This window comes from Salvia hispanica, chromosome 5, assembly GCF_029641045.1.
Source record: "Salvia hispanica isolate PSC_SH4W2 chromosome 5, Shi_PSC_v1, whole genome shotgun sequence".
Lineage (NCBI taxonomy): Eukaryota > Viridiplantae > Streptophyta > Magnoliopsida > Lamiales > Lamiaceae > Salvia > Salvia hispanica.
The window spans coordinates 21,796,866-21,812,737 of record NC_142696.1 but is presented as its reverse complement, the minus strand read 5'-3'; the positions used below and the strand labels follow the sequence as shown (position 1 = coordinate 21,812,737).

The window sequence follows — 15,872 nt, the reverse complement described above, 5'->3', positions numbered from 1 at the left end:
TATTAATGTTATACATTATGCAAACTACAATGCATATAACTATACAAATAATGTAAATAAATTGATTTATAATGCAATTTTCCGTGATGTTAATGAAGTGACATACCAGTGCATATGACAAATAATGTAACACTTATACATGCATAATGTATGTAAATATGCTTGTAATGCAAGGTTATTCAAATTACAGAAAATACTGTTTCTCCAAACGACCGGTTCCTGTAATAATTCTAAAAACGAAACAAGTACTCAATTCAATTAATGTAACAAATAGATAACAATAATGCACAATAAAACTTTTATAATGAATATTCATTTACACAATCTAGTTCAAAGTGGGAATAAATAGACTAAAACACTGAGCATAAAACGCAAAACAATGAACAATAATGCTGTTATAATGAAAATTAATCAACATTTCCTCTTTCCCTTACGCAGCTCATTCTCCGTTTCAAGCTCTTTAAGCATAGGAAAATTTCTAGAGTCGTGATGGCACAACTCATCGCACGCCTTACACCGTCTAAGGGGCCTAGTAACATCCTTGATAGCCTTTTCTCTCTTCGAAATCAGACGACTAGCGGAGCTGCTCGCGTGCCCCTTCGTCTTTACCACATCCGGAGGGTGGACCTCGAAGACTTCCGGCCTTTCCATTCCATAAAACTGTTCAATCATTCGCCTCTTCTCGGAAGCGGATGGCAAAGGAGTTCCAGCGTGAAGTGAATTACCAAGTTCCTCCAATCCACCTACGAATGCATGAAGCACATCAATGTCCGTCTCAAATCGACGAAGAAATCCATAGAACAGTGAGATCCCTTGCTTTGAAACATTTTGCCTTTCATCAACAACGGACTGTGTAGGTAAAGTCTCATCAACATGTCCATGGACAGCCTTAACCAGCGGAGTCTTCATCCATCTACTTGCACAGTAGTTATCAGGAATCTTCTTTACTTCATTGTTACGGAACAAAAAGAAGACATGGCTGCACAGATAGCCCTGCCTACTGATTAGTTTGCAATCACAAGAATATGAGTCGTCAGTCCTATCATGTCTCACAAAGTAGAAATGGCGAAGGCTGTCTCCAAGTTTGTAGGTGTCAACACTGTCTGCAGATGAGAACCCCAAAACGCGACATCTGTCATTTCCCTCAACGATCTCCTCTTGTATTTTCTTGAACATACTATCTGTGGACAGAGTAGAAGCATGTTTCTCGAAAGGCAGAGTAGTGGCCAATATAGGCAGGGCAGTCGCGTCTTGGTAGTCCAACTTTGTTCTACTATTCCGCTGAAAATCCACAGCTTGGTTGAAATTCAAGTAGAATTCGGCAATGTTGTTGCGTGGCTTGAGAAATTTTTTATAGAAGTTGTTCTCTGACTCAGAAATAGAGGTGGTCCTAATCATCGAGCCCATCGGGAAATCTCTGAAGTATGCAGGTATCCATAATTGCCTGTAGTCGTACAATGTCTTCAACCAACCATAGTCTTCCAGGTCGTAACGTTCAAGTACTCCATTCCACTCTTCTTCGAACTCGTCGGGTTCAAGCAGATCCGACCAGACGCAAGCATTGAACTCTTTCTTGAAATCTTCGTCCCGCAACAACCGACCAGGAACTTTATTGGCCAACTTATGCATGATATGCCACATACACCATCTGTGGCGAGTCTCGACAAGAATCTCTTCAATAGCCGATCTCATCCCCAAATCTTGATCTGTAACAATCATCTTCGGAGCATACCCCATACATTGGACAAAATGTCTAAACAGCCATGCAAAAGCGCCTGTCTTCTCGTTGCTTACCAAACCAGCAGCAAAAGTCACTGGTCATCCATGATTGTCCTTTCCCGTGAATGACGCGAAGATCATACAATACCTGCGTAACATAAGCCAACATAATTCAAGAAAATTGCATATGTAATGCATGCAAAATACATTGTAATGCATACAATAATGTACATATTGAAATGTTATAATGCACGACAGGTATACCTATTGGTGTTGTAGGTGGTGTCAAAAGCCACAATATCACCGAACATATGGTAATTCCTCTTCATCAAACCATCACACCAGAACAAAGCAACAAGCTGGTTGCTAGCATTAACCTCGTACTCGTATGTGAATGCTTCAGACATCTCCTTCTTCCTAGCCATATCATCCAAAACCATTTGTACGTCAAAACCATGAGCGTATGCCTTGATGTCTCGTGAAGCATTCCTTATATCCCCAACATTGCAGCCAACGAGCTGAAAACCACCCAGAATTTCCTTCAGCACATTAAACGTGAGCGTGGGACCTATGTTAGCCTTTGAACAATCAAGGATAAATTGGTGATGTACGTCGTCCAACTTTCGATTGATTGACATAAACTGCTGATGCTCGGTCCCAACCATGTAATGGTTATGAACTTCGTTAAACTCCTCAACAGTATAACCTGAAACTCCTTCGTCGGAGAAGAACTTGAATGAGATACTGGCTTTACAACCACAACGCTTGGATAAACGTCGACGTTTTAACGAAAAACCAGATCGTGCATTTGCTTGGTCATCCTTGCTCGACTTCTTGCTGCCTTCCCTGTTGCATACCACGTTGTACCAAGTAATTATACCATCAGTTTTCCTCATTTGTGATTTGCGAGTATCAAAACCAACAGCCCGCGCATACACATCGTAGAACGCAAAACAAAAATCCAGTGATTTGAACTTCTGGCCAACCACAGGCTTCAACTCTTTCGAACACTCAGGTACAACCACCACTGCACACAATCACAAAAAACAAAACTCAGCTAACACAAACATTACGAACCATAAAACTTGCATTATCTATCTAAAAATTTACATTATCCAGAACTAAATCTACATTATATGTATCTAATAACACAACACCCTAGTTTAATTAACGCGTCTAAACCATAACACAGGCAACATAAAACGTGCATTATCTATCTAATAATGTAAATTATATAGTACTAAATCTACATTATTTGTAGCTAGTACCACAACACCCTAGATGAATCAACGTTTCTAAACCATAAACAAGACAAACTAATAGTTGGATTATTTATTCACAACTTTACATTATCCAGTAATGAATGAACATTAAGATTAACAAATAATACAACATCCAAGCCGCCCGTCCCTAAACCCTAGCCCATGCAAACTCAATTCTAAACCCTAGGCGACCCCCTTTAATTAACAGATACAGAATGTCAAAGAAGTTTGCGCTAATATGTGTGATTTGGAAATTAATGAAACGTGGATACAAAAAACTATGACTTCTCGAAATTAATTACCTTCGTCCATGTTTGAATCATAAGCTTCGTCTATTGTTGAGGAACCACCTTCTTCCATTGTATTAACGATAATATTCCAGGAACACTCCCAAAAATAACGCACAAACGCACAAACGCACAAACTGCATACGATAATACAACCAAGGCACGTTTCACAAGATTTGATTTTTAACGAAGAACTAACGTTGAAAGATGAAAGAGAAGAGAGGTTATTTTCACGGTGAAAGAGAAGAAAAAATTCTGGGAGAAGAATTAAAAAACCGACGCAATATTCTGTGAGGAGAAAATCTTGGACTTTCCATAACCACCAACATTGTCATTCCCTTAAAAGCCCTTTTCCACTTTTTTAATTAATTAAAAATGCATGATCAGGCCTTAATTTCGGCCATTAGATGATAAGAATGAATGGTTGGGATTAAAAAGGAAAAAGCATATAATATAGGAAAAGTATATGAATACACCTCTATATATATATATATATAGAGAGAGAGAGAGAGAGAGAGTTGTGATCAATGTCGAACCCTTCTTAAAAACCGAACTAAAGACCAAATTTGGGCCACTCATTTTTCTTTATCTTATGATTATGATTAATTTAGAATTAATTTAATATTTTATTATGTAGTGAATATAGTTCATTATTTACTCCAGCAAGTTTTTATCGAATAAAAAAAATTAAAAAAATTAAAAAAAAAAAAAAAATGTTTTTATTTAATAAAATATTAAAGTAATTGTAAATTAATCATAACCATATAGGATTGTGATCAATTGAGATTTTTTATGCTAATTGAGAAATGAGATGCAATATCAGCCACTCATTTTTATTAAATGAGTGGTCCAGATTTTTCCACATGGAAAATATCTTTAGATTAATTAATTATGAAAGGACAGAATGGTAATATCATGGTAAATTTTATTCAATAAATATTTTTTTTTAATTTTTAATTTTAATTTTTTACTAATTTTATAATTTTTTTTTTATTTTTTTTCATGTTTTTTATTTATTTTTTATTTTTTTTAAAATTTTTTATATTTTTTTTATTTTGTTTTAATTTTTTTTTATTTTTTTAATTTTTATTTTTCAACTACATATACAATTCATGTCAACTACACACATATAATGTCAACTATGTGTATAATCCATGTCAACCACACACAATTCATGTCAACTACACACATATAATGTCAACTATGTGTACAATCCATGTCAATTACATATACAATTCATGTTAACTACACAATATAATGTCAACTACATGTACAATTCATGTCAAATAGTATTTATTGAATAAAGTTTTTGACATTTGATGTGTAGTTGACATGAATTGTATATGTAGTTGAAAAAAAAATTAAAAAAATAAAAAAAAAACAAAAAAAAATTTAAAAATAATTATAAAAAATTAAAAAAAAATTAATAAAATTACAATTATGCCCCTCTGTTGACATAAACTACATGCTGTTGACATTTCATAAATATTCTGGATGAGTGGCTGAGATTGCATTTCAATTCTCAATTAGGTTGATAAATCTCAACCTAACAAGACCCTATATATATAGGGATGTACTAAGATGACAACCCTCTTTATTGTAACACCATACCACCATTTTAGGCCATTGGATCTGAAAATCGTGTGCTTGTCATGCTGCCACGTGTAAAAACACGGAGGGGTAAAATAGGAAATTTCTAATTTTAGGTTACCAGATTGCAGTGCTGTTCATTGAATATTGCAGTCTTACCACAACAATATTGCAGTTTACCACGACTGCAATATCTAATACAGTAGACTGCAAACCCGTGTTTTTTCACGAAACTTAATCCCAGACGTCCATAGATGAGATCTAACGGACTATATTGGTGGTATGATGTTATTTTAACTATGGTGGCACCCTAGTGCACTCCTATATATATATATATATATATATATATATATATACATATATATATATATATATATATGTTTGTGTTAAAATGACAACCCCTCTTAAAATGACAATGTGACAACGCTTATACAGCAATATTATAAACGCTACACAGCAATATTCAATACGGTAGACAGCAATCTATAGATTGCTGTATAGTGTGTCGGATATTGCTGTTCAAGAAAAATTGATGTTTAAAGAACAGCAGATTGCTGCCCGTCTTTTTCCAAATTTTTTTTTTTTTGCCACGTGGCAGCTTATTATTCGTCCACGTGTACAAATGATTGGCTAGAAATGGTGGTATGGTGTTATTTTAAGGGGTGGTGGCACCCTAACATGCCCATATATATATATATATATATAGGGATGTATTCATATCCTTCTTCCATATAATGTTCTATTCTCCTTTTTAATCTTGGCCATCTATTTTCTAAATCTAATGGACGAAATTAGATGTTGATTTATACTTTTTAATTAATTAAAAAAAACTGATAAGGGCTTTTAGGGTAATCACAATGCAGACGGTTATGGTAAGTGCTTGATTATCTCAATCCAAAGATTCTACAAAATATTTTTTCTCTTCTTCCGGTATTCTTCAATCTTTCTCCATTGCAGAAACTTATACAGATTGCAACGGTTTTATTTCTCGTGGTCGCCATATTCGAGCAGCCCCGTATCGTGCTCGCTATATTATCATTTTCATGTTCTTGAACAATGGAAGAAGGTAATCTTAGACGAATTTATTTTGTGATTAAACTGATTCAGCGTGACTTGAAAACCCTTTGTTTGGTTTTTTTGTTAAATCAATAAGCAATAAGGTTTTCGCGTGGTTTCAGCATTACTTTCGAGTTCTTCTAGGGTTGAGTGTTTATTTTTTTTCGCAAGGTTTAAGCATTAGTTTCGACTTCTTCTCGTCGTCGCCATATTGGAGCAGCCCCGTATCACGCCATATTATTGTTTTCGTGTTCTTCTAGGGTTTGTTGTTTATTTTGTTTTATGTGCTGCTGTATTGTAATTCTGGATTTATATAATGTACGAATAGTACTGTGTAATGTATTCTTTCTTTATATTTAATGTATGGTTCATATCATATAATGAAACTAAATTCTAATATGCTTGTTGTCTTGATTTTATGTATAGTGTTTGTTATACTTGAATGTTCTCCACAATTGAAGCTTGTGGTTGGTCAGAAGTTCCAATCCCTTGATTTTGCTTATGCGTTTTATGATGTGTACGCCCGCACCGTCGGTTTTGATACGCGAAAACAAGGAATGAGGAAGGCGGCGGACGGTGTAACTACTAGGTATTCTGTCGTATGCAACAGGGAGGGTAGCAAGAGGTCCATCCTCCGGATGTTGTAAAGACCAAGGGTCATGCTAGCAGCTCCGCGGGCCAACTGATTTCAAAGAGAGAAAAGGCTGTAAAGGAGGCTAGTAGGCCTCTTAGACGTTGTAAGGCGTGCGATGAGTTGGGACATCACGACTCTAGAAACTGTCCAATGCTTAAAGAGATGGCGAAGGAGAAAGAGTTTAGTAAAGGCAAGAGGAAAGCTTGATGTGTTTTGTACCTAAAAAATTAGTTTTCGTCTTGTATTCAGTTTTATTATTTGTTTCGTTGTCTTAGTTTTATTATTTCTAGCGCTGTGAACATTTTATGCATAATAAATTTGCATTTTTCGGGAGTTAATGTGCATTATCGAACAATAGCCTTGCATTAATAATGATTTTCTGTGCATTACTCCCTTTATTTATACCATTATTCCATTACTTTGTTAACGTGCATTATCGAACAATAGTCTTGCATTAATAATGATTTTCTGTGCATTACTCCCTTTATTTAAGTACAGAAAGTTAAGTGCTTGTAGACAATAATGTACAACTTCGTTACTAATAATGTACATTAACAGACTAAAAATGTATAATTATTATGCATAAATTGTTGACAGTGGTAGGATTAATAACACATTCGAAACGAAATGATAACTAAGACTAAACCGAAAACTAGAACTAATAATGTTTTTAGGTACAAGATACATCAAGATTTCCTCTTGCCCTTACGAAGCTCTTTCTCCTCCGCTATCTCTTTAAACATTGGACAGTTTCTAGAGTCGTGATGTCCCATCTCATCGCAAGCCTTGCACCGTCTAAGAGGCCTAGTAGCCTCCTTTATAGCCTTTTCCCTCTTGGAAATTAGACGGGAGGCAATAGGACCTTTGCTGCTCAACCAACCTCTCCCTGAACTTTTGCGCAATCGCAAGTGGAAGAGCATCATCCACCGCTTCGTCAATATCTAACCAAGGCTGCTTCGCCGCTGCCCGAAAATCAATAATGTATCGCATTAATGCACAATACTAACTGTATAATGTACAAAAGTAAGCAAATAATGCACCAATGAATATTACATTCTATCAACCATTGACCTTTTATAAAACCGAAGCATTTAAAGTAAAACAAAAAACATAATGTACACCACTCCATACAATAATTTACACCACTCCCTACAATAATGTACAAATGGAAACAAATAATGCAAATATGAATACAAATTTCACTCAATTTTAAGGCATTTTATTAAACCGACTGATGTAGATTCAAACAAAAAAGTAATGCACACCACTACCTACAATAATGTACACATTGCATCAAATAATGCACGAATGAATATAAAGGCAAATGCAAGACAAACCAAAAATCAACCCAGATACGATTTCATCTACCAAATCGCCCAATACACAATTGGAAACCAGTCATTCACTACAAACTTCAATAATGGACAGAACCCTATAAAAAATGAACACGATTTTACGATTTATAGTGGGTATTACGAAAAAATAGGCGATTAACAGTGGGTATTACGAAAAAATGAACCCTATCAATAATCGACGATTAGGTTGTGTGTCGGCGGTGAAAATAGGCGATTCACAGTGGGTATTACGAAAAATTGAATCATTAAATGTGTCGACCAAATGTGTGAAAAAATCGTCACTGTTTTAATGACGAAAATTGACGATTAGAAGTGTCTCTTACCAAAAATCGGAACTTTTGAAACCAGCCTTGTTGTCGACTGTAAATCTATCATCGCGCGGCGAAGGAATCACATTAGAACTATGAATCGTCGACCGGCGGTGCTTTCACGGCGAAAAATCGGCGGGAGTGGTGGTGTCTCTTCAATTTGAGTAGCGGCTAGGGTTTTTCCTAGTTTGAAATGGGGGAGACGATTTGAGAATCGTGGGCTGATGGGAAGAGACGTTTGGAGTGAGAGAGAGAGTGAGCATATGGAAGGATTGCTTAAATCTCGCTCCTGCCGTTTTAATTCATGGATGTTTTACAATTTTACCCATATAATGCACAGAATTAACCTAATAATGCAACACGGGATGATTTTGTGAGGCTTCATCTAGTCCATCCATCATACTAATCTAATGGATGTGATTAAGAAGGAAATAGTATCTAAAGGGGTAAAAGGAGTTTAATGCTACCCTATATATATATATATATATATATATTCCTATTAACCATCTTTTGTTCTTTTTCCTTCCCAATCTCCACCATCCATTTTCAAGATCTAAGGGCCGAAAATAGGGCCTGATTTAATTAATTTTATTGATTAAAAAATTTGAAAAGGGCGTAATGGGGAGTAGTAAAAAATTGACAGTTATTGCAATTCCATGATTCACGCCATCTGTTACATATTTACTTATATTTTATTTCTTTTCCTTTATTAAATCTCAATATGCTTATTTCTTTCTATGATTCATTGATTTTATTTCAATTCTAACTATTTTTTCGCTAAAAAATATTGGAGAAATAGGAGTTCAATATTCTCGTCAGTTTCTAAGTAATGCATATGTCTCTTAGAAGATATAACGTACGCCTAATGTCTAATAATGTACAGTCCGAATTTAAATAATGTACGTGTTTAAGAGAATAATGTTTAGGCTAAGTAAGACTAAATAATGTACGTCAAGTGGCCTTTAATGTACATGCGTAATACTTAATGATGTACTTGCGTAAGTATTTAATGTTTGGCGAGAGTTGAATTCATACCATTTGGGTTGTAGTACCCACCCACAAACAAAACCATCACCAAGGGCATGAAGTTTGATTCATTCCCCTAGGGTTTATCAATCCATGGGGATAGGGTATAGTACCACCACATGAATTAAACTTCATTTTTTAATGTGTGTTTTAGATTTGGTATAGTGAATAACGTACCAATGATATCTAATAATGTACAATTGTATCAGTAAATAATGTACCAATAGTATCTAATAATGTGCACGGATCAATGAATAATGTACAGATCGTCCATTACTATAGGATACAAATCGTCCATTACTAGGTAAATAAAATCCATTACACTGAAATATTTGTACATTATGTTTATCAGTTAAAACTACTCATAAAATCACAACAAAAACGTCTCATAAACATATACTCCCTCCGTCCCGCTTAAGATGACACGTTTTCCTTTTTAGTTTGTCCCAACTAAGATGACACATTTCCTTTTTTGGTAACTTTCTCTCTCCAATTAATACACTCAACCACTTTTTCTCACTCCTATTAAAATATCTTTCTTTCTTTATCTCTCTACTTTAATACTTATACCCACCTTCTCTCTCTCCAATTAAACACTTTAACCAATAACTTCTAAAATCCCGTGCCGACTAAGCAATGTGTCATCTTAGCCGGGACGGAGGGAGTACATTACAGGACACAGATCGTCCATTACTGATTAAATAAAATCCATTACACTGAAATATTTTTTACATTATGTTTATAAGTTAAAACTACTCATAAAATCAGAACAAATACGTCTCAGAAGCATATACATTACAGGACACAAATCGCCCATTACTGAGTAAATAAAATCCATTACACAGAAATATTTGTACATTATGTTTATTATAAAACTCTAAATCATCGACTTTGTGGTGTTTTCACGGCTAAAATTGACTGGGAGACTGGTCTCTTACCAAAAATTGAAACTTTGGAACCATACCTTGTTGTCGATTGAAAATCTTCCACCGATTAAAATGGTGTTGTGTCGACCGAAGGTGTTAAGCGGGCAGAAATAGACTCTTCCAATGGACTTCTCTGATTATGAAGCAGCTAGGGTTTCTAACATCACTTTCTCCGTCTGTTCATCACAAATTTATCAGAATAAACCATAAATTCACTGAAAATCGAATTCAAAATTGCAAAAACCAACGGTTACGCGCAAATTTATCAGAATAAACCCTAAATTCACTGAAATATCTAACTCAAAATTGAATCAATCAATCTTCAACTACTGCTACTGGAAGTGGAAAGAGATGGTTGTGACAAAATAGCAAAATCGACCCTCGAATGATGAAAACAAGATCAGAGTTTGCTTTGGTTCGATTTCCCGTCATCCTTGCAGCACGAATCAAAAAAAAATTGCTTGATTTGTGGATGTAAAACGACGCGGTTAGGGTTTGGGAAGAGGGGAGAAGTGAGGAGGTCGCGATTATGAAAGAGAATGGAATGAGAGATTTGTCAATCGTCTCTCCAAATAACTAGTACGTAATTTTCGCACTTGCAGTTTTGAAATTGCTGATATATTTTCGTGTTTACAGCTTTACCCTTATAATGCACAAAAATGAACTAATAATGCAATACGAGATCAGAATTGCCCTTTTAATCTAGTCCATCTATTCCAAATCTAATGGTTGATATTAAAAAGGAAATAGACACTAAGGGGGCAATAAGACCTTAATGCTCCCCTATATATATATATATATATATATATATATATTAGAACTAAACAATACAATGGTTTCTCCCAAAGTAACTCTTACTTGGCTAACATGCTTTCATTTCAGCGCAAACTATAGGTCGAGCCATATACAAAAATAATCCCCTTGGTGCCTAGTTTAATTTTAAAAAAAGTTCATATATAATTCCAAGTAGGTTGGGATATATGCTCATTTTTCCAGAGTCTATATCACGACCAAACAGTCTCAGGTTCTAAAAATAGTTAATTACATCCAAATCACTTGAAATTTTACAGAGAGAGTTTCCTAACCCTTTAAGGTTTACGCGGAAAATTTCAAAATACAGTTTGCAACACCTTAAGGATATAAAAAAATTCACAATCAGAAGTTGAAAACATGAGTTCCTGCCTAGAAAAATAATGTATATTCTCAATTTTATAGCCAACACATAACTAATACAATGTCTTTTATTTGACAGTTCTAACTCAAAGTATATTAAAACTTATCCATATTTCAGATCGTGTCTAAATATCCCTAATTATACATACTTGAGTTCAATAATAATCGACCATAGCAAGAATTCAAATAAATCCACAACAAGTCCCAAAATAGAAAACAAATTGTCATCTTGTATCTCCCACACCTATCATTTCATTTCTTTAATTTAATCAATTTCCAAGCTTATGAGTTAGTAAATTATATTAAAACTTCATCCTTATTTGAGATCATGTCTAAATAGCCCTAATTATCATCTAGTGGCGGATTGAACTCGTGGGAAGCTGTCATTAACAACTCAAAATTTCTATCAAAATCTGATTGATCCAAAGTAACCAAACAAAAAGGTTGAACTCGGAATGCAAACAATAATGTCAACTATCCGGAGGAAGAATACGATGACTCGGGAGAACGCGGAGCCCCTAATTCAAAACAAGAGAGATATTACGGAGTGTACATGCAAAGAGATATAGTCTAAATATTCTCCACTTATATCTTCATATATATAAAAACATCCAAACACTACTTTATCGTCTAGGGTTTCAAATTTGAAGAAAATGTAGAGAGAGAAAGTGTACCTTTGTAACTTGGGCAAAAAGTGAGAACTTCGGTTCAAAGTTATGAGTGAATAAATGTACGTATGAACAAAGGATTTTTTTAGGTGAAGTTGGTGAGTTTACCCATTTTAGAAACTAATAATACAGTCTCCTTCCATGCACTAATAGTAATACGCGGACGAAAAAAAACATACAGTAGAATAGATCACTGAGCTACGTCCATATTAAGGGGACCACAGTTTGAGGTAAAAATATCATATTCCTTGAAGCTGTACGATACGAGAGTTTTGACTAAAAGCTAACGTACCAGCATGAGGCCATATGAACCAGCATCATCGTCACACTTGAGATTGGCTCGATCAATAATGTCATCGAGCTTTAAATTAGGCTCGAGCTGTGACATCCCTAACCCGAAACTTGCATAATTTTTGCATATTGATATAGTTTTATTCATCATTTCATATTTATAATGCTAATTGCATATAATATATATAGAAATGTGTGTAGGTGTATTAAAATTCTAAATAATTAATTTTAAGTGTGTGTATGTTTATTTATGTATGTGTGTACATGAAATTATTTTTATGTGGATACTTGTATTTATGTTTTTCCATGGGAATAAATTGTAGGTACGTAATTAAAGAAAGTTGATATGTATATGTTGTTTTAACTACTTTTAAGTTTTATTTTATGAAGTAAATAGTACATGGAAAATAGAATTGTTACATGTGTTTGCATGGGAGCATATTAGATTATCTAATACACTTGAGTTAATAGTTTAATATTTTTGTATATGATAAGTGTGTTTCGGGCAATAGCTAAAATGCAAACATGTGGCTGAATATTGATTAACATGCAAGTGACTAAGCTCATAGGATATGTTACTAAATTATATAAATTAGGAAGTTGGTGGAACCGACTATGGTATTCGATAAATAGGTGAGGAGGTGAGTCACAGAGGGGGAAGAGGAGATAATAAAAGAAAAAAAAGAAAGAAGAAGAATATAAGAAGAAAGGAAGAACATATCACACATATATGGAGATTTTCAGGATAAGCAACTGTTGGGACTACCGTAGCGGAAGACACGGAAACCAAACAGGTCCTAGAACGGATCTATTTAGGTGATTATGCATTCGACTCCAATTTCATGCAACTTATATAGAACTATAGATATAACATCAAATAAACACATAATCATGCAATTTGATGTAGATTCGAGTGTTACCTCATAATCCATCATTGGATTGACGTTGCTAGCTGCACCACCCGGAGATCCTTGGTTTATCGACCACGAATCTTCCGTACTATTCCCTCGTCCTTGATTCTCCATCCGTGTGGGCTTATCTTAGAAAACCAATTAAATAACTTTGAATGGATCTAGGGAAACCCAATACAAACACCAAATTGTCTAGATTTAATCCTATGAATTAGGATAGATCAAGAACAATAATCAAAACCCAAAATTCTCCCACAACTATGGCTCGAAAATCGAGACCAAGAGGAAGAGGAAGGAGGCGCCGATTTCTAGGCACTAGGGTTAGGGTTTTGTGTTGTCTTGGATTGTGTGCTAGGGTTTACCTTTCATTCATTATTTATAGTGGACCTTATTGGGCTAGTAAGGGGATCCATGGAATGACTTAAGTGTTGGGCTCACCCATTAGATAAATTACTAATTAAATCAAATGACCCATGATTTAATATATTATCAATGGAATATTATTTTATTCCACTAAAAAATAATAATATTGCACTCCCACTTAAATCACCAAATTACAAATAACTTGGGTCCATTTTATTTTATAATATTTCTCGCGTTTAAGATTATCTTGATCCATCAATTTAATTCTTTTGTCTGCTATGTGACTAGAATTAAATTAATTCTCCAAAGAGTTTTTCTAGTTTGAAACTTTATTTATTATTCGTGGAATAAATTCCAACTGCGCAGTTTTCTGAATAATAAATTCCTCTTTCAAACACCTCATTGGGGATCATCCTTTTAGGGATTTAATCATACCACACTGGGCACGCGAATTCTATGAAATAATATTCCAATACCTTCATGTTATTCAATTACTACCACCCAAGATATCATGAACTTGAGTTACGTACAAACTCTCACATATTGATAAGTCAAAGTGGCGTTTGATTGAATAAACAATATTGATAATAATATCATAGACTAGAAAATACTAAACTTTCTTGAAATATATTCTTTCAGTAGATAGCAATAAAGAATACATTTCGGATTAGATCCTTTCAGTGCTTTACCACACCGGTGTTACTAATCTCATCTTAAGTAAGAGAGAATTATCACAAACACCGCAACCGTTCCAATAGGTAGCCAAAGCCTATTTAGGTTGTGAATACGTTTTTCTTCTTACTAGATCTGGCCAAGTCCCCTACTGGAAAACTCATGAGGAGATTCATCGAATTTCCCTACTTGACCTTCTTAGTAAGAAGCCTTAGACTTGTTTATCATATTTCAATAATAAACCATTATATTATATTATTTATTCTCATAAATAGGTAAACAAGTGGACGTGGTGTTTCTCGTATACATGCACAAGCTGACTGTACAAAGGCATGTACGCTCGAAGCATCTTTTAGTATACAAACCCCAACAATCTCCCACTTATACTCAAAGAATGCTTTCGAGTATACCAACCGCTTTATTGGCCTTGTGCTACACATTCACACACATTTTCTCCTACTTATACTCAAAGCAGGCTTTGGCCACTATGTACTCAAAACTATAATTCTTTAAAAGAATCTACCAACATAGTTTTCTAGAGTACATAAAATGAAAATATACTTGTAATTTATAACCTTAATTCTTGCTAAGGAGCACGATTATTTGATAAAAATATTTCTAGGTCCTTTGATCCAGTGGAATAATTTTATGTGCCTTTCTCAAGTGCACTTACACATATTCCTCTATCAAAATCCACTATTTTGATCCTTCTGAATTTCTACTAATTAAAGTGGAATACTTATAACAAATATAAAGTTTTTAATCATGTCGAATATGATTCCCAAAACTTTAATTATATAATACCAACCTAACTTGGTATTACTCTTGCTATATAACTTGTGATGTAAATCTATGCATGAACATAATTACCTCATCACAATGACTAATTGGAAATTAGTCCTTATGACAAAATAAAACCGAATGATTGCATTCTTTATTTTATAGTCATAAATTCCAAGAGTTCATTTATTTAACCATTTGTTGTGACTTTTAGAAATACTTCCTTTGGAAACCCAAAAGTAATTATAATTTTTAATAGCTAACTTGGAAATATCTTTTAATGTTTATTAGAGTCTTAGAAAGTGTGCAAGTCATCACTTCTTTCATTCTAGGGTGTGAACCCTTTTAACTCTATCAAACATTACCTTAATTCCATTTATGAATATTCTATGAGACAAAATTTAGCTCCCACTTTTAAAAATAGAAAAATACTAGTCTCAATATTCTTTAAGGCTATTAAAACAATTTAAATAGTGCTTAGAGTTAAATTCATCCTAGTTTAATAAAATGAGCTATGAAGCTCTTATTAAACACTTAGAATTTAATCATTCATTTAAGAAAAGCTCCCACTATTTTAATTATCACTTTCACAACAAAATAAATAAAATATCAACTATTTAAATAGTTAACTCTTGGCTTGGAACATTAAAACAAACTTAATGTGCACACTATATTTACTATACAAGAATTTCTAGTATTTATAATAAATACTTATCTTGTTTCTAGTTGAATTTAATTTACTTGCCTTGTAATCAATTATTGTGATTATGTTTCTTACACCTTTATTTGAACAAACGCGATCATTAGATCATTTTATTTTGTATTGAATCCATGTCGAACATTAATGTTCT

The 15,872-nt window shown here is 34.0% G+C and overlaps 2 protein-coding genes across 2 annotated transcripts; both read right to left on the bottom strand.

The window, feature by feature from the left end:
• Positions 1-411: 411 nt before the first annotated feature.
• Positions 412-1,737, bottom strand: LOC148926450 (protein FAR1-RELATED SEQUENCE 5-like). The gene has a single exon (XM_089059134.1). The coding sequence runs from the start codon at positions 1,735-1,737 to the stop codon at positions 412-414; it is 1,326 nt and encodes a 441-aa protein (XP_088915260.1).
• An 81-nt stretch (positions 1,738-1,818) lies between these two features.
• On the bottom strand, positions 1,819-3,341 carry LOC125217606 (protein FAR1-RELATED SEQUENCE 5-like). The gene is made up of 3 exons (XM_048119135.2): positions 3,284-3,341; positions 1,984-2,746; positions 1,819-1,867 (listed from the first exon to the last, which is right to left on the bottom strand). The coding sequence occupies exons 1-3, from the start codon at positions 3,339-3,341 to the stop codon at positions 1,819-1,821; spliced, it is 870 nt and encodes a 289-aa protein (XP_047975092.2).
• Positions 3,342-15,872: the final 12,531 nt, after the last annotated feature.

Coding starts and splice junctions, on each gene's coding strand:
- LOC148926450 (XM_089059134.1), bottom strand. CDS start 1,737: ATGGGGTATGCTCCGAAGATGATTGTTACAGATCAAGATTTGGGGATG.
- LOC125217606 (XM_048119135.2), bottom strand. CDS start 3,341: ATGGAAGAAGGTGGTTCCTCAACAATAGACGAAGCTTATGATTCAAAC. Junction 2,747..3,283: donor TGATTCAAACATGGACGAAG/GTAATTAATTTC, acceptor GATTGTGTGCAG/TGGTGGTTGTACCTGAGTGT. Junction 1,868..1,983: donor ACCACCTACAACACCAATAG/GTATACCTGTCG, acceptor TATGTTACGCAG/GTATTGTATGATCTTCGCGT.